Here is a 20,229-nt window from a genome sequence, read left to right as displayed (position 1 = left end):
TAGCCATAAAATGAATCTCTCCCTCTCACTAAACCCCTGTATTTATAGATAGTGCTGGTTAAATGGTTAATATACACTGATTGTACAAAACATTAAGAACACTAACTTTGTAGCAGACATCATGGCGCAATATGCCCCTACACATGCGACCGTTCGGTTGTCATATTGGCAGGTTCACTAGCAACAAAATATTTAGCTATCCTCTAGCCTAGTGTTTGATATGCAATGTGATCTCCTCGTAATGAACAGTGTCGACGAGTGTCCTGTGAGAAGGCACTATGCAAAATTGGGCATCATCAGCTCATTGTTATGGATGTATCAAAATTAATGTCAATAGAAAACGGCAACAACAAACAAACACAAGTTCAGCTACTTATTTTGTCTGCAGAGGTTGTGACTGTGTTACCCGTAGCTAGTTGGTTAGCTATCTCTCAAGCAAGGGATAAGAACGATGCCAGCGAGCATGGACACGGAACATGAACACCTGGGTCACGTCCATAAATATAGATCAAATCAAATGTATTTATATAGCCCTTCGTACATCAGCTGATATCTCAAAGTGCTGTACAGAAACCCAGCCTAAAACCCCAAACAGCAAGCAATGCAGGTGTAGAAGCACGGTGGCTAGGAAAAACTCCTTAGAAAGGCCAAAACCTAGGAAGAAACCTAGAGAGGAACCAGGCTATGAGGGGATGGCCAGTCCTCTTCTGGCTGTGCCGGGTGGAGATTATAACAGAACATGGCCAAGATGTTCAAATGTTCATAAATGACCAGCATGGTTAAAAAATAATAATCACAGTAGTTGTTGAGGGTGCAGCAAGTCAGCACCTCAGGAGTAAATGTCAGTTGGCTTTTCATAGCCGATAATTAGGAGTATCTCTACCGCTCCTGCTGTCTCTAGAGTTGAAAACAGCGGGTCTGGGACAGGTAGCACATCCAGTGAACAGGTCAGGGTTCCATAGCTGCAGGCAGAACAGTTGAAACTGGAGCAGCAGCACGACCAGGTGGACTGGGGACAGCAAGGAGTCATCATGCCAGGTAGTCCTGAGGCTCAGGTCCTCCAAGAGAGAGAAAGAAAGTGAGAATTAGAGAGAGCATACAGGACACCTGTATTCACACAGGACACCGGATAAGACAGGAGAAGTACTCCAGATATAACAAACTGACCCTAGCCCCCGACACATAAACGACTGCAGAATAAATACTGGAGGCTGAGACAGGAGGGGTCAGGAGACACTGTGGCCCCATCCAATGATACCCCCGGACAGGGCCAAACAGGAAGGATATAACCCCACCCACTTTGCCAAAGCACAGCCCCCACACCACTAGAGGGATATCTTCAACCACCAACTTACCATCCTGAGACCGAGTATAACCCATATAGAACTAATATAATGAACGACTGGGTCACGTCCATAAATATAGAACTAATGGAACAATTTGTCTTAAATATAGAACTAATGGAACAAACGACTCTAGCAACCAAAAGATGAGAATATGAATATCAACAGAACCGCCCACAAAAAGCACTAATCACTCAGCACTACCAGGCGCACAAGTTTAAGTGTGTCAAGAACTGCAAGCTGCTGGGTTTTTCACGCTCAACCGTTTCCTGTATATCAAGAATGGTCCACCACCCAAAGGACATCCAGCCAACTTGACACAACTGTGGGAAGCATTGGAGTCAACATGGGCCACCATCCCTGTGGAACACTTTCAACCCCATGTTGAGTCCAGATGAATTGAGGCAAAAGGGGGTGCAACTGACGGCAAAAAGGGGTGCAACTCAATATTAGGAAAGTGTTCCTAATGTTTTGTACACTCAGTGTAACCCTAATTCCCGGTGTCTCCTAACAATCTGTTTATTCCAGCGATCAAGAACCAGGTGACAGGCCGCTACATCCTGAATGGCCGAGGAGAGGAGGCTCGCTCCCGGAGCTTCATAGACCTGGGAGTGGAGTGGGATTACATTATAGAAGACGACGAAGAGACACTATACACTGATGGACCCCTACATGACGCTGTGGTCGTACTGGTAACTATCACACACACACAAAAGCACGCCATGGTTGTTCTGGTAAAGATTATTTTACCCTCATTCCTCATTTGTCAAAATGGTGTTTGCCAAGCAACATGTTTAATTTGTTTCCGGTGATGTGCTGCCGGTTACCGTAGCGCCTTCATACAGTACCTGTAAGGTCCCTCAGTCGAGCAGTGACTTTCAAACACAGATTCAACCACAAAGACCAGGGAGGTTTTCCAATTCCTTGCGAAGAAAGGCTCTTATTGGTAGCTGGGTAAACAAAAAAGCAGACATTGATTATCGCTTTGAGCATGGTGAAGTTATTCATTACACTGTGGATGGTGTATCAATACATCCAGTCACTACAAAGATATAAGCATCCTTCCCAACTCAGTTGCCAGAGAGGAAGGAAACTGCTCAGGGATTTCACCATGAGGCCGATGGTGACTTTAAAACAGTTACAGAGTTTAATAGCTGTGATAGGAGGAAACTGAGGATGGATCAACAACATTATAGTTACTCCACAATGCTAACCTAAATGACAGTGAAAAGAGGGAAGCATGTACAGAATACAAATATTCCAAAACATGTATCCTGTTTGCAACAAGGCACTAAAGTTCAACTGCCCAAAATTTGGCAAAGAAATTAACTTTATGTCTTGAATACAAAGTGTTATGTTTGGGCAAATCCAATACAACACGTCACTGAGTACCACACTTCATATTTTCAAGCATGGTGGTGGCTGCATCATGCTATGGGTATGCTAGCCATCGGCAAGGACTAGGGAGTTTTTTACTATGAAAAGAAACAGATTAGCGCTAAGCACAGACAAAACAAAATCCTAGAGGAAAACCTGGTTCAGTCTGCTTTCCAACACACACTGGGACACCTTTCAGCAGGACAATAACCTAAAACGCAAGGCCAAATATACCCTGGAGTTGCTTACCAAGATGACATTGAATGTTCCTCAGTGGGGTTAAAAAATATCTAAGGCAGGACTTGAAAATGGCTGTCTAGCAATGATCAACAACCAACCTGACAGAGCTTGAAGAATCTTTAAAAGAATAATGTGCAAATATTCTACAATTAAGGTATGCAAAGCTCTTAGAGACTTACCCAGAAAGACTCACAGCTGTAATCATACTTACAGCTGTAATCGCTGCCAAAGGTGATTCTAACATTTATTGACTCAGGGGTGTGAATACTTATGTAAATTTGATATTTCAGTATTTATTTTTCAATGAATGTGCAAGTTTTATAAAAACACATTTTCACTATGTCATTATGGGGTATTGTGTGTAGATAGGTGATACAATCAATTTGAACTCGGGCTGTAACACAACAAAATGTGTAATAAGTCAAGGGGTACAAATACAGTGGTTGCTATACTAAAAGTTTTGCAATTATGCTGCGGGATCTGGAGGTAATTTGTGGTTTAGTATGGTACCCTGCATCACTGAGTCACTGCTCCAGACCAGCACAAGGGGGAGTTAGAGCACTGATTATACTTTTGGGTCCCAAGGCGCTAATGTGTCTCTAACTGACAATGAATGGGCGACATAAATCAAATAGAAACTGATAATTGTGCATGACTTCAAAATTGAATTCCAATTATCTGACTGATGAGGATGAAGAAGGTGATTGAATTTAGAACAATAGTGTAAGAATTGCTATTCCTCTGTACTGCATGCACACACCCTGAAAAATACACTTCTTTTTTTGTTTATACTTTTCAATATTACTTACTAAAACTGTTGTTACACTAAGGTTTTTACTCTAAGAGAAAATAAAATGTTCAATTATATTCCATGATATTCTAAATATATATGTGTTGGCTGAATGTAAGAAAGTGATGTCTGCTAAATAATCAAGTTCACGGTGCAGGTATATAGCCTCGGCACCTACATAATGCTGAGTGACTCACTCATATAGCCCCGGCACCTACATAAAGCTGAGTGACTCAGTCATATAGCCTCGACACCTACATAAAGCTGAGTGACTCAGTCATATAGCCTCACCTACATAAAGCTGAGTGACTCAGTCATATAGCCTCACCTACATAAAGCTGAGTGACTCAGTCATATAGCATCACCTACATAAAGCTGAGTGACTCACTCATATAGCCCCGGCACCTACATAATGCTGAGTGACTCAGTCATATAGCCCCGGCACCTACATAAAGCTGAGTGACTCACTCATATAGCCCCGGCACCTACATAAAGCTGAGTGACTCAGTCATATAGCCCCGGCACCTACATAAAGCTGAGTGACTCACTCATATAGCCTCGGCACCTACATAAAGCTGAGTGACTCACTCATATAGCCCCGGCACCTACATAAAGCTGAGTGACTCACTCATATAGCCCCGGCACCTACATAAAGCTGAGTGACTCACTCATATAGCCCCGGCACCTACATAATGCTGAGTGACTCACTCATATAGCCCCGGCACCTACATAATGCTGAGTGACTCAGTCATATAGCCTCGGCACCTACATAAAGCTGAGTGACTCACTCATATAGCCCCGGCACCTACATAATGCTGAGTGACTCACTCATATAGCCCCGGCACCTACATAAAGCTGAGTGACTCACTCATATAGCCCCGGCACCTACATAAAGCTGAGTGACTCACTCATATAGCCTCGGCACCTACATAAAGCTGAGTGACTCAGTCATATAGCATCACCTACATAAAGCTGAGTGACTCAGTCATATAGCCTCACCTACATAAAGCTGAGTGACTCAGTCATATAGCCTCAGCACCTACATAAAGCTGAGTGACTCAGTCATATAGCCTCGGCACCTACATAAAGCTGAGTGACTCAGTCATATAGCCCCGGCACCTACATAAAGCTGAGTGACTCACTCATATAGCCTCGGCACCTACATAAAGCTGAGTGACTCAGTCATATAGCCCCGGCACCTACATAAAGCTGAGTGACTCACTCATATAGCCTCGGCACCTACATAAAGCTGAGTGACTCAGTCATATAGCCTCGGCACCTACATAAAGCTGAGTGACTCAGTCATATAGCCTCAACACCTACATAATGCTGAGTGACTCACTCATATAGCCTCGGCACCTACATAAAGCTGAGTGACTCAGTCATATAGCCTCAGCACCTACATAATGCTGAGTGACTCACTCATATAGCCCCGGCACCTACATAAAGCTGAGTGACTCAGTCATATTTTTTTTTATTTCACCTTTATTTAACCAGGTAGGCTAGTTGAGAACAAGTTCTCATTTGCAACTGCGACCTGGCCAAGATAAAGCATAGCAGTGTGAACAGACAACACAGAGTTACACATGGAGTAAACAATTAGCAAGTCAATAACACAGTAGAAAAAAATGGGCAGTCTATATACAATATGTGCAAAAGGCATGAGGAGGTAGGCGAATAATACAATTTTGCAGATTAACACTGGAGTGATAAATGATCAGATGGGCATGTACAGGTAGAGATATTGGTGTGCAAAAGAGCAGAAAAGTAAATAAATAAAAACAGTATAAAAACAGTATGGGAATGAGGTAGGTGAAAATGGGTGGGCTATTTACCAATAGACTATGTACAGCAGCAGCGATCGGTTAGCTGCTCAGATAGCTGATGTTTGAAGTTGGTGAGGGAGATAAAAGTCTCCAACTTCAACGATTTTTGCAATTCGTTCCAGTCACAGGCAGCAGACTACTGGAACGAAAGGCGGCCAAATGAGGTGTTGGCTTTAGGGATGATCAGTGAGATACATCTGCTGGAGCGCGTGCTACGGATGGGTGTTGCCATCGTGACCAGTGAACTGAGATAAGGCAGAGCTTTACCTAGCATGGACTTGTAAATGACCTGGAGCCAGTGGGTCTGGCGACGAATATGTAGTGAGGGCCAGCCGACTAGAGCATACAAGTCGCAGTGGTGGGTGGTATAAGGTGCTTTAGTGACAAAACGGATGGCACTGTGATAGACTGCATCCAGTTTGCTGAGTAGAGTGTTGGAAGCCATTTTGTAGATGACATCGCCGAAGTCGAGGATCGGTAGGATAGTCAGTTTTACTAGGGTAAGCTTGGCAGCGTGAGTGAAGGAGGCTTTGTTGCGGAATAGAAAGCCGACTCTGGATTTGATTTTTGATTAGAGATGTTTGATGTGAGTCTGGAAGGAGAGTTTGCAGTCTAGCCAGACACCTAGGTACTTATAGATGTCCACATATTCAAGGTTGGAACCATCCAGGGTGGTGATGCTAGTCGGGCATGCGGGTGCAGGCAGCGATCGGTTGAAAAGCATGCATTTGGTTTTACTCGCGTTTAAGAGCAGTTGGAGGCCACGGAAGGAGTGCTGTATGGCATTGAAGCTCGTTTGAGGTTTGATAGCACAGTGTCCAATGACGGGCCGAAAGTATATAGAATGGTGTCGTCTGCGTAGAGGTGGATCAGGGAATCGCCCGCAGCAAGAGCAACATCATTGATATATACAGAGAAAAGAGTCGGCCCGAGAATTGAACCCTGTGGCACCCCCATAGAGACTGCCTGAGGACCGGAAAAGTAATTGGTGAACCAGGCAAGGCAGTCATCCGAAAAACCGAGGCTGTTGAGTCTGCCGATAAGAATTTGGTGATTGACAGAGTCGAAAGCCTTGGCGAGGTCGATGAAGACGGCTGCACAGTACTGTCTTTTATCGATGGCGGTTATGATATCATTTAGTACCTTGAGGTGCACCCGTGACCGGCTCGGAAACCAGATTGCACAGCGGAGAAGGTACGGTGGGATTCGAGATGGTCAGTGACCTGTTTGTTGACTTGGCTTTCAAGACCTTAGATAGGCAGGGCAGGATGGATATAGGTCTATAGCAGTTTGGGTCCAGGGTGTCTCCTCCTTTGAAGAGGGGGGATGACTGCGGCAGCTTTCAATCCTTGGGGATCTCAGACGATATGAAAGAGAGGTTGAACAGGCTGGTAATAGGGGTTGCGACAATGGCGGCAGATAGTTTCAGAAATAGCGGGTCCAGATTGTCAAGCCCAGCTGATTTGTACGGGTCCAGGTTTTGCAGCTCTTTCAGAACATCTGCTATCTGGATTTGGGTAAAGGAGAACCTGGAGAGGCTTGGGTGAGGAACTACGGGGGGGGCGGAGCTGTTGGCCGAGGTTGGAGTAGCCAGGCGGAAGGCATGGCCAGCCGTTGAGAAGTGCTTATTGAAGTTTTCGATAATCATGGATTTATCGGTGGAGACCGTGTTTCCTAGCCTCAGTGCAGTGGGCAGCTGGGAGGTGGTGCTCTTGTTCTCCATGGACTTCACAGTGTCCCAGAACTTTTTGGAGTTGGAGCTACAGGATGCAAACTTCTGCCTGAAGAAGCTGGCCTTAGCTTTCCTGACTGACTGCGTGTATTGGTTCCTGACTTCCCTGAACAGTTGCATATCACGGGGGCTATTCGATGCTATTGCAGTCCGATAACAGGATGTTTTTGTGCTGGTCGAGGGCAGTCAGGTCTGGAGTGAACCAAGGGCTGTATCTGTTCTTGGTTCTGCATTTTTTGAACGGAGCATGCTTATCCAAAATGGTGAGGAAGTTACTTTTAAAGAATGACCAGGCATCCTCAACTGACGGGATGAGGTCAATGTCCTTCCAGGATACACGGGCCAGGTCGATTAGAAAGGCCTGCTCACAGAAGTGTTTTAGGGAGCGTTTGACAGTGATGAGGGGTGGTCGTTTGACTGCGGCTCCGTGGCGGATACAGGCGATGAGGCAGTGATCGCTGAGATCCTGGTTGAAGACAGCGGAGGTATATTTGGAGGGCCAGTTGGTCAGGATGACGTCTGTGAGGGTGCCCTTGTTTACAGAGTTAGGGTTGTACCTGGTGGGTTCCTTGATGATTTGCGTGAGATTGAGGGCATCTAGCTTAGATTGTAGGACTGCCGGGGTGTTAAGCATATCCCAGTTTAGGTCACCTAACAGAACAAACTCTGAAGCTAGATGGGGGCGATCAATTCACAAATGGTGTCCAGGGCACAGCTGGGAGCTGACGGGGTCGGTAGCAGGCGGCAACAGTGAGAGACTTGTTTCTGGAGAGAGTAATTTTCAAAATTAGTAGTTCAAACTGTTTGGGTATGGACCTGGAAAGTATGACATTACTTTGCAGGCTATCTCTGCAGTAGACTGCGACTCCGCCCCTTTGGCAGTTCTATCTTGACGGAAGATGTTATAGTTGGGTATGGAAATCTCTGAATTTTTGGTGGCCTTCCTGAGCCAGGATTCAGACACGGCAAGGACATCAGGGTTAGCAGAGTGTGCTAAAGCAGTGAGTAAAACAAACTTAGGGAGGAGGCTTCTGATGTTGACATGCATAAAACCAAGACTTTTTCGATCACAGAAGTCAACAAATGAGGGTACCTGGGGACATGCAGGGCCTGGGTTTACCTCCACATCACCCGCGGAACAGAGAAGGAGTAGTATGAGGGTGCGGCTAAAGGCTATCAAAACTGGTCGCCTAGAGCGTTGGGGGCAGAGGATAAGAGGAGCAGGTTTCTGGGCATGGTAGAATATATTCAGGGCATAATGCGCAGACAGGGGGTATGGTGGGGTGCGGGTACAGCGGAGGTAAGCCCAGGCACTGGGTGATGATGAGAGAGGTTGTATCTCTGGACATGCTGGTTGTAATGGGTGAGGTCACCGCATGTGTGGGGGTGGGACAAAGGAGGTAACAGGGGTATGCAGAGTGGATCTAGGGGCTCCATTGTGAACTAAAACAATGATAACTAACCTGAACAACAGTATACAAGGCATATTGACATTTGGGAGAGACATACAGCGAGGCATACAGTAATCACAGGTGTTGAATTGGGAAAGCTAGCTAAAAACAGTAGGCGAGGCTAATCAGCTAGCACAACAAACAGCAGGTAAAATGGCGTTGACTAGGCAACTGGGCCGACAGATAAAACAAACAAGCAGAATGGAGTACCGTGATTAATGGACAGTCCAGCGTGCATCAGCTATGTAGCCAAGAGATCAGTGTCCAGGGGGCAGCGGTGGATGGGCAGGGAAGCTGGGCTGGCGAGTGTTATCCAGGTTTTAAAAAAAACAACTAACGATGACTAAATAGCTTGTAGCTAGTTAGCTGGTTAGCGTCTGGAGGTTATTGAGTGTGTCATAAAATAAAATAAAAATTAAAGGTGATAGCGATTCCGTATCACAGTGGTGAGGCAGGTTTCCGGAAGGTATAAACAAAATAAAAATCAAAGAGAGATAGAAAGCAAATGGGTTCAGAGTGTTTGGAATGCGGTGAGCCAGATGGTTAGCAGGCCTGTGCTAACAAGCTAACAGTTCGTAGGCCCGGGCTAGACAAGCTAGCCGTTAGCAGGCCGAATTAGCAAGCAGGAGATAGCGAGGGCTAGAGAGCTAACCTTTGGGGGACGTCGCGATGGGGTGAGTCTGTTTATTCCTCTTCTTGCGGTGACATCGACAGACCGGTCGTGGGCCCGGGTAATTGTAGCCCAGGAGTATGTTACAGGAGCTCTAGTACGCTGGGTGAGCTGGAGACACAGCGTTTCAGAAAGCTCGGGGCCTTGGCCAGTAGATGGATCTTTGGCGATGTCGCAACGAAAAGCCTGTTGAAACCACCTCGGACGATTATGTTGGCGGACCAGTCGTGATGGATCGGCGGGGCTCCGTGTCGGCAGTAAAGGGTCCAGGCCAATTGGCAAAAGAGGTATTGTTGGGCCTCTTCGGCTAGTCGGGAGATGGGCTTAGCTCAAGGCTAACTGTAGCTTGTTTTGGGACAGAGACGTTAGCCAGGAGTAGCCACTGGATTGCAGCTAGCTAGTTGCGATGATCCGGTGTAAAGGTACAGAGCTTGCGGTAGGAACTGGAGATGTGGTAGAGAAAGAGCAGTCTGATATGCTCTGGGTTGATGTCGCGCTGGTGTCCTAGTTAGCTTAGAAGACCGCTAGCAATGGCTAACTGAGTACGAGCTAGTAGCTAGTTAGCTGGCTAGCTTCTGATGGTGGTTCCGGTTCTAAAGTAAAGTATAGAAAAAGCAGATCCGTACCACATTGGGTGATGCGGGTTGCAGGAGAGTATATTCAGCTCTAGTTTGAAAGTGAGATTAAAATATGTACGAAATATATACAGAAAAAAAAAACGAAGAAAACTATATTTACACTAGACAGGACGGGACAAGACAAAACACACGTCCGACTGCTACGCCATCTTGGAAAATGTATATATATAGCCTCGACACCTACATAAAGCTGAGTGACTCAGTCATATAGCCTCATCACCTACATAAAGCTGAGTGACTCAGTCATATAGCCTCGGCACCTACATAAAGCTGAGTGACTCAGTCATATAGCCTCGGCACCTACATAAAGCTGAGTGACTCAGTCATATAGCCTCATCACCTACATAAAGCTGAGTGACTCAGTCATATAGCCTCGACACCTACATAAAGCTGAGGGACTCAGTCATATAGCCTCAGCACCTACATAAAGCTGAGTGACTCACTCATATAGCCTCGACACCTACATAATGCTGAGTGACTCACTCATATAGCCTCGACACCTACATAAAGCTGAGTGACTCAGTCATATAGCATCACCTACATAAAGCTGAGTGACTCAGTCATATAGCCCCGGCACCTACATAAAGCTGAGTGACTCAGTCATATAGCCTCATCACCTACATAAAGCTGAGTGACTCAGTCATATAGCATCACCTACATAAAGCTGAGTGACTCAGTCATATAGCCTCGGCACCTACATAAAGCTGAGTGACTCAGTCATATAGCCTCAGCACCTACATAAAGCTGAGTGACTCACTCATATAGCCCCGGCACCTACATAAAGCTGAGTGACTCACTCATATAGCCTCGACACCTACATAAAGCTGAGTGACTCAGTCATATAGCATCACCTACATAAAGCTGAGTGACTCAGTCATACATAAAGCTGAGTGACTCAGTCATATAGCCTCGACACCTACATAAAGCTGAGTGACTCAGTCATATAGCCTCGACACCTACATAAAGCTGAGTGACTCAGTCATATAGCCTCACCTACATAAAGCTGAGTGACTCAGTCATATAGCCTCGACACCTACATAAAGCTGAGTGACTCAGTCATATAGCCTCGGCACCTACATAAAGCTGAGTGACTCAGTCATATAGCCTCGCACCTACATAAAGCTGAGTGACTCAGTCATATAGCCCCGGCACCTACATAAAGCTGAGTGACTCAGTCATATAGCCTCACCTACATAAAGCTGAGTGACTCAGTCATATAGCCTCGGCACCTACATAAAGCTGAGTGACTCAGTCATATAGCCTCGGCACCTACATAAAGCTGAGTGACTCAGTCATATAGCCTCACCTACATAAAGCTGAGTGACACCTCATATAGCATAATAAAGCTGAGTGACTCAGTCATATAGCCTCAGCACCTACATAAAGCTGAGTGACTCAGTCATATAGCCTCAGCACCTACATAAAGCTGAGTGACTCAGTCATATAGCCTCAGCACCTACATAAAGCTGAGTGACTCAGTCATATAGCCTCAGCACCTACATAAAGCTGAGTGACTCAGTCATATAGCCTCAGCACCTACATAAAGCTGAGTGACTCAGTCATATAGCCTCAGCACCTACATAAAGCTGAGTGACTCAGTCATATAGCCTCAGCACCTACATAAAGCTGAGTGACTCAGTCATATAGCCTCAGCACCTACATAAAGCTGAGTGACTCAGTCATATAGCCTCATCACCTACATAAAGCTGAGTGACTCAGTCATATAGCATCACCTACATAAAGCTGAGTGACTCACTCATATAGCCTCGGCACCTACATAAAGCTGAGTGACTCAGTCATATAGCCTCATCACCTACATAAAGCTGAGTGACTCAGTCATATAGCCTCAGCACCTACATAAAGCTGAGTGACTCAGTCATATAGCATCACCTACATAAAGCTGAGTGACTCAGTCATATAGCCTCATCACCTACATAAAGCTGAGTGACTCAGTCATATAGCCTCATCACCTACATAAAGCTGAGTGACTCAGTCATATAGCCTCATCACCTACATAAAGCTGAGTGACTCAGTCATATAGCCTCATCACCTACATAAAGCTGAGTGACTCACTCATATAGCCTCGACACCTACATAAAGCTGAGTGACTCAGTCATATAGCATCACCTACATAAAGCTGAGTGACTCAGTCATATAGCCTCGGCACCTACATAAAGCTGAGTGACTCAGTCATATAGCCTCACCTACATAAAGCTGAGTGACTCAGTCATATAGCCTCGACACCTACATAAAGCTGAGTGACTCAGTCATATAGCCTCAGCACCTACATAAAGCTGAGTGACTCAGTCATATAGCCTCACCTACATAAAGCTGAGTGACTCAGTCATATAGCCTCGGCACCTACATAAAGCTGAGTGACTCAGTCATATAGCCTCACCTACATAAAGCTGAGTGACTCAGTCATATAGCCTCGGCACCTACATAAAGCTGAGTGACTCAGTCATATAGCCTCACCTACATAAAGCTGAGTGACTCAGTCATATAGCCTCGCACCTACATAAAGCTGAGTGACTCAGTCATATAGCATCACCTACATAAAGCTGAGTGACTCAGTCATATAGCCCCGGCACCTACATAAAGCTGAGTGACTCAGTCATATAGCCTCGGCACCTACATAAAGCTGAGTGACTCAGTCATATAGCCTCGGCACCTACATAATGCTGAGTGACTCAGTCATATAGCCTCGGCACCTACATAAAGCTGAGTGACTCAGTCATGTAGCCTCGACACCTACATAAAGCTGAGTGACTCAGTCATATAGCCCCGGCACCTACATAAAGCTGAGTGACTCAGTCATATAGCATCACCTACATAAAGCTGAGTGACAGTCATATAGCATCACCTATAAAGCTGAGTGACTCAGTCATATAGCCTCGCACCTACATAAAGCTGAGTGACTCAGTCATATAGCCCCACCTACATAAAGCTGAGTGACTCAGTCATATAGCCTCGGCACCTACATAAAGCTGAGTGACTCAGTCATATAGCATCACACTACATAAAGCTGAGTGACTCACTCATATAGCCTCGGCACCTACATAAAGCTGAGTGACTCAGTCATATAGCCTCAGCACCTACATAAAGCTGAGTGACTCAGTCATATAGCCTCAGCACCTACATAAAGCTGAGTGACTCAGTCATATAGCCTCGACACCTACATAATGCTGAGTGACTCAGTCATATAGCCTCGGCACCTACATAAAGCTGAGTGACTCAGTCATATAGCATCACCTACATAAAGCTGAGTGACTCAGTCATATAGCATCATCACCTACATAAAGCTGAGTGACTCAGTCATATAGCCTCACCTACATAAAGCTGAGTGACTCAGTCATATAGCCTCAGCACCTACATAAAGCTGAGTGACTCAGTCATATAGCCTCATCACCTACATAAAGCTGAGTGACTCAGTCATATAGCCTCATCACCTACATAAAGCTGAGTGACTCAGTCATATAGCATCACCTACATAAAGCTGAGTGACTCAGTCATATAGCCTCAGCACCTACATAAAGCTGAGTGACTCAGTCATATAGCCTCATCACCTACATAAAGCTGAGTGACTCAGTCATATAGCCTCAGCACCTACATAAAGCTGAGTGACTCAGTCATATAGCCTCAGCACCTACATAAAGCTGAGTGACTCAGTCATATAGCCTCATCACCTACATAAAGCTGAGTGACTCAGTCATATAGCATCACCTACATAAAGCTGAGTGACTCAGTCATATAGCCTCAGCACCTACATAAAGCTGAGTGACTCAGTCATATAGCCTCACACATAAAGCTGAGTGACTCAGTCATATAGCCTCACACCTACATAAAGCTGAGTGACTCAGTCATATAGCATCACCTACATAAAGCTGAGTGACTCAGTCATATAGCCTCACCTACATAAAGCTGAGTGACTCAGTCATATAGCCTCACACCTTCATAAAGCTGAGTGACTCAGTCATATAGCAGCACCTACATAAAGCTGAGTGACTCAGTCATATAGCCTCACCTACATAAAGCTGAGTGACTCAGTCATATAGCATCACCTACATAAAGCTGAGTGACTCAGTCATATAGCCTCAGCACCTACATAAAGCTGAGTGACTCAGTCATATAGCCTCGGCACCTACATAAAGCTGAGTGACTCAGTCATATAGCCTCGACACCTACATAAAGCTGAGTGACTCAGTCATATAGCCTCAGCACCTACATAATGCTGAGTGACTCAGTCATATAGCCTCACCTACATAAAGCTGAGTGACTCAGTCATATAGCCTCAGCACCTACATAAAGCTGAGTGACTCACTCATATAGCCTCAGCACCTACATAAAGCTGAGTGACTCACTCATATAGCCTCACCTACATAATGCTGAGTGACTCAGTCATATAGCCTCAGCACCTACATAAAGCTGAGTGACTCACTCATTCATGGCTTTAGATCAAAACAAACAAGTGACAACATTCTTTCTGATAGTTTTTTAATACAGAAATGTTTTGGTTATCCTGACAACATGTATTATCATAGTCCATTATGGGCTATTAGCAGGACAATAGACTATTGCCAACACCTCTCTGAATTTTGATACTTTGTGCAAGGCAATTGATCAGCATTAAAAAAAATCCTGAGTGGCACAGCGGTCTAAGACACTGCATCACAATGCAAACTGCATTGCTACAGATGCTGGTTCAATACCCATACCGGCCACGACAGGGAAAGCCATGAGACGAAGGTGGACCCTCCCTCTATAAACAGAATTAAATCATTCTGAATAACGTCTTTATTTAGAGTGTCTCACCCCATGTTCAAGAATGGCCTTTTTCTTGCTCACTTTAGGTTATTTGAAAACGAAATCATCTCCAAAATAGAGCGATTATTATTATTACATTTAGAATTACATTTGAAGTCGGAAGTTTACATACACTTAGGTTGTAGTCATTAAAACTCATTTTTCAACCACTCTACAGATTTTTTGTTAACAAAATGTAGTTTGTTCCAGTCAGGTTACTTTGTGCATGACACAAGTAATTTTTCCAACAATTGTTTACAGACAGATTATTTCACTTATAATTCACTGTATCACAATTCCAGTGGGTCAGAAGTTTACATACACTAAGTTGACAGTGCCTTTAAACAGCTTGGAAAATTCCAGAAAATGATGTCATGGCTTTAGAAGCTTCTGATGCTAATTGTCATAATTTGAGTCAATTGGAGGTGAACCTGTGGAGGCATTTCAAGGCCTACCTTCAAACTCATTGCCTTTTTGCTTGACATCATGGATAAATCAAAAGTTATCAGCCAAAGTCTGGTTCATCCTTGGGAGCAATTTCCAAATGCTTGAAGGTACCACGTTCATCTGTACAAACAATAGTACGCAAGTATAAACACTATGGGACCACGCAGCCGTCATACCGCTCAGGAAGGAGACGCGTTTTGTCTCCTGGAGTTGAATGTGCTTTGGTGCGAAAAGTACAAATCAATCCCAGAACAACAGCAAAGGACCTTGTGAAGATGCTGGAGGAAACGGGTACAAAAGTATCTATATCCACAGTAAAACGAGTCCTATATCGACGACATAACCTGAAAGGCCGCTCAGCAAGGAAGAAGCCATTGCTCCAAAACTGCCATCAAAAAGCCAGACTACGGTTTGCAACTGCACATGGGGACAAAGATCATACTTTTTGGAGAAATGTCCTCTGGTCTGATGAAACAAAAATACAACTGTTTGGTCATAATGACCATCATTATGTTTGGAGGAAAAAGGGGGAGGCTTGCAAGCCGAAGATCACCATCCCAACCATGAAGCAAGGGGTGGCAGCATCATGTTGTGGGGGTGCTTTGCTGCAGGAGGGTCTGGTGCACTTTACAAAATAGATGGCATCATGAAAAATAAAAATTGTTGATATTTTACCTTTATTTAACTAGGCAAGTCAGTTAAGAACAAATTCTGTTTTTCAATGACAGCCTAGGAACAGTGGGTTATAACTGCCTGTTCAGGGGCAGAATGACAGATTTGTACCTAGTCAGCTCGGGGATTGGAACTTGCAACCTTCCGGTTGCTAGTCCACCGCTCTAACCGGTAGGCTACACTGCCGCCCCATATACAGTGCCTTGCGAAAGTATTCGGCCCCCTTGAACTTTGCGACCTTTTGCCACATTTCAGGTTTCAAGCATAAAGATATAAAACTGTATTTTTTGGTGAAGAATCAACAACAAGTGGGACACAATCATGAAGTGGAATGACATTTATTGGATATTTCAAACTTTTTTAACAAATCAAAAACTGAAAAATTTGGCGTGCAAAATTATTCAGCCTCCTTAAGCTAATACTTTGTAGCGCCACCTTTTGCTGCGATTACAGCTGTAAGTCGCTTGGGGTATGTCTCTATCAGTTTTGCACATCGAGAGACTGAAACTTTTCCCCATTCCTCCTTGCAAAACAGCTCGAGCTCAGTGAGGTTGGATGGAGAGCATTTGTGAACAGCAGTTTTCAGTTCTTTCCACAGATTCTCGATTGGATTCAGGTCTGGACTTTGACTTGGCCATTCTAACACCTGGATATGTTTATTTTTGAATTTTGTGGGAAGCTTATGGAAGGCTACCCAAAACGTTTGACTCAAGTTAAACAATTTATAGGCAATGCTACCAAATACTAACTGAGTGTATGTAAACTTCTGACCCACTGGGAATGTGATGAAAGAAATTAAAGCTGAAATAAATCATTCTCTCTACTATTATTCTGACATTTCACGTTCTTAAAATAAAGTGGTGATCCTATCTGACGTAAGACAGAGGATTTTTTACTAGGATTAAATATCAGGAATTGTGAAAAACTGAGTTTAAATGTATTTGGCTAAGGTGTATGTAAACGTCTGACTTCAACTGTAGGTCTATACAGTCATGGCCAAAGGTTTTGAGAATGACACAAATATACATTTTCACAAAGTCTGCTACTTCAGTGTCTTTAGATATTTTTGTCAGATGTTACTATGGAATACTGAAGTATAATTACAAGCATTTCATAAGTGTCAAAGGCTTTTATTGACAATTACATGAAGTTGATGCAAAGAGTCAATATTGGCAGTGTGACCCTTCTTTTTCAAGACCTCCACCCTGGTATGCTGTCAATTAATTAACTTCTGGGTCACATTCTGACTGATGCTTCTGATGCTTTACTGTTGACATGACACAGGACTGATAGTAGCTGTTGCGTCAAAAAACAGAACACTCAAAACATGAGCACAATGGCAGCTCTTCCTTTAAAGAACTCCAGGCCTCAAGAGGGCAGATAACCCAAAAACACAGGTGGAACTAAAAAATTGAGCCAGGATTTCTGGAGGAGTTACTTTTACATGCGCACCTGGCAGATAAGCATGGGTATAAAATGTTTGGGCTTAGCTTAGCTTTGCTTGGGTCCTCAACATACAAACAGCTCATTGTTCAACCCTAAAGACGCATGCAGTGCTTATGTTGCATCCAGTGCTTAGCACAATTTACATGTTTGACTCTGGTAGGAGTGGTGACTTCTTTTTTGTGGATATTTTCTGACTGCAGAAGTAATTGCTTGAAGTGCTGGATTAAAATGTTTAAATGTTTACTTTATTCAAAGCCATGCTTTGTTGCTGTGTCATGCATTGTTTATTGTGTAAAATAATGCATGTTTATTCTATGTTTAAGGATATCAACCTATTCATATTCCTCTGTCATTCAACTACTCTATTCAACAAATCAACTGTTTCAACTTATTCAACAAATGGCATCAAAACCATAATTAAAACACTAAAAAGGAATTGAGTTGTCCCTTTGCATCCTTCATGTGTTGAGCAAGCCGTTTTCCAGTTTGAGCAGAGCTGAAATAATCATAACACCTAGACAACTTGACAGTAGTGCTCACCTTGTCTTCTCCGGACAAGCTTTTATTCCGGATGCCCCAAACAATCAGAAAGGGGATTCATCAGAGAAAATGACATTTACCCCAGTCCTCAGCAGTCCAATCTCTGTACCTTTTGCAGATAGTCTGTCCCTGATGTTTTTCCTGAAGAGGCTTCTTTGCTGCCCTTCTTGACACCAGGCCATCCTGCAAAATCTTTGCCTCACTGTGCGTGCACTCATACCTGCCTGCTGCCATTCCTGAGCAAGCTCTGTACTGGTGGTGCACCGATCCCGCAGCTGAATTAACTTTAGGAGACGGTCCTGGCGCTTGCTAGACTTTCTTGGGCTCCCTGAAGCCTTCTTCACAACAATTGAACCGCTCTCCTTGAAGTTCTTGATGATCCGATAAATGGTTGATTTAGGTGCAACCTAACTGGCAGCAATATCCTTGCCTGTGAAGCCCTTTTTGTGCAAAGCAATGATGACTGCACGTGTTTCCTTGCAGGTAACCATGTTTGTTTTTTTTACCTTTATTTAACCCGGCAAGTCAGTTAAGAACACATTCTTATTTTCAATGACGGCCTGGGAACAGTGGGTTAACTGCCTGTTCAGGGGCAGAACGACAGATTTGCACCTTGTCAGCTCGGGGGTTTGAACTCGCAACCTTCCGGTTACTAGTCCAACGCTCTAACCACTAGGCTACGCTGGTTGACAGAGGAAGAACAATGATTCCAAGCACCACCCTCCTTTTGAAGCTTCCAGTCTGTTATTTGAATTCAATCAGCATGACAGAGTGATCTCTGATCTCAAGAGTCCTTGTCAAGCACTGACATGATGGCAGCTGGTCCTTTTGTGGCAGGGCTGAAATGCACTGGAAATTATTTTGGGGATTCAGTTCATTTGCATGGCAAAGAGGGACTTTGCAATTAATTGCAATTCATCTGATCACTCTACATAAAATTCTGGAGTATATGCAAATTGCCATCATACAAACTGAGGCAGCAGACTTTGTGAAAATTAATATTTGTATCATTCTCAACTTTTGGCCACGTGTGTGTGTGTGTGTGTATATATATATTTATTTAACTAGGCAAGTTAGTTAAGAACAAATTCTTATTTGCATTGACGGCCTAGGAACAGTGGGTTAACTTCCTGGTTCAGTGGCAGAACAACATATTTTTACCTTGTCAGCTCAGGTATTCGCTACCTGCTGCCCCATATAAAATCCCACTTAGATATTCTCACAGATCAAATTTGCCCTAATGAAAAAAGGCCCCTTAAATGTTAATTTAGGATCCTCCAATCCTCTAAATTGCATTATTGGCAGAGAGTCACGTCATTGAAAAAAAAATATTTCGATATACTGTAGGTCTACCCTAGGCGATATGAGACTCACTAGTTTGTGAGTAATGTGCTGTTAAAAGTGATGTAGGTGTGATTTATTTAAAGAGCATATTGAAGTTAGAAGCCATAGGATTTGAAGCAATAGCTGTGGTCAACTATTTCAGCACCGTTTCATGCTGCTCTGAGACAAGCATGGGGACTGGTCTTGATAAATCAATGAGATTTTTATTTTCACTGAATCTCCATTTGAGTATTGGTTAGACTACAATTAGGGTGTGGAAATGTTATGCTCTTAGTACTGTAGCCTACTCCCGACCATTACGTTGCACAGCACCATTTGTTCCGTTCCATCCTAACAGAAACCCTGAGGGTTTTGTTTTTCGTTTGTCTTGGAATAGGAACACCATAATATTAATCAAATTAGTTAAGCTACATTTCTTCAAATCAATCCCATATACTATATTCTTACAAAAAAAGGTTTTAAATTATCTAGTGCAGTCAGTATTGAAGGCTATCAAATGCTTCTCAAAGATGCCCTCTGGTGGTCAAACTAGCACAAACTAGCATTAATGGTAACAATGGCTGACATCGTGCCATAAATCAAATCAAATCAAATCAAATTTTATTTGTCACACACACACATGGTTAGCAGATGTTAATGCGAGTGTAGCGAAATGCTTGTGCTTCTAGTTCCGACAATGCAGTGATAACCAACAAGTAATCTAACTAACAATTCCAAAACTACTGTCTTATACACAGTGTAAGGGGATAAAGAATATGTACATAAGGATATATGAATGAGTGATGGTACAGGGCAGCATACAGTAGATGGTATCGAGTACAGTATATACATATGAGATGAGTATGTAGACAAAGTAAACAAAGTGGCATAGTTAAAGTGGCTAGTGATACATGTATTACATAAAGATGCA

The 20,229-nt window shown here is 43.8% G+C and overlaps 1 protein-coding gene and 1 long non-coding RNA gene across 7 annotated transcripts in view; one reads left to right on the top strand and one right to left on the bottom strand.

Annotated features, from left to right (window-relative positions):
- The window catches only part of adamts3 (ADAM metallopeptidase with thrombospondin type 1 motif, 3), a 224,615-nt gene that overhangs the window by 163,398 nt on the left and 40,988 nt on the right, over positions 1–20,229 (top strand). For both annotated transcript variants that reach the window (XM_052479894.1, XM_052479893.1), the window contains one exon: positions 1,872–2,035. In XM_052479894.1, coding sequence (XP_052335854.1) covers positions 1,872–2,035 — 164 coding nt within the window. The remainder of the gene's footprint in view (positions 1–1,871; positions 2,036–20,229) is intronic.
- LOC127911893 (uncharacterized) lies at positions 4,270–12,863 on the bottom strand. Of its 5 annotated transcripts, none has more exons than XR_008079791.1 (5): positions 12,659–12,863; positions 11,801–11,880; positions 4,950–5,029; positions 4,790–4,909; positions 4,270–4,315 (listed from the first exon to the last, which is right to left on the bottom strand). It is a non-coding gene; the product is annotated as an uncharacterized LOC127911893 (long non-coding RNA). The 5 variants fall into 5 exon arrangements; XR_008079789.1 differs by lacking the exon at positions 4,270–4,315 and adding an exon at positions 4,587–4,675; XR_008079793.1 differs by lacking the exon at positions 4,270–4,315 and adding an exon at positions 4,587–4,675 and having other exon boundaries at positions 11,801–11,840.

This window comes from Oncorhynchus keta, chromosome 25, assembly GCF_023373465.1.
Source record: "Oncorhynchus keta strain PuntledgeMale-10-30-2019 chromosome 25, Oket_V2, whole genome shotgun sequence".
Taxonomy (NCBI): Eukaryota; Metazoa; Chordata; class Actinopteri; order Salmoniformes; family Salmonidae; genus Oncorhynchus; species Oncorhynchus keta.
The sequence above is the reverse complement of the archived record's forward strand: the minus strand, read 5'-3'. Positions and strand labels throughout refer to the sequence as shown.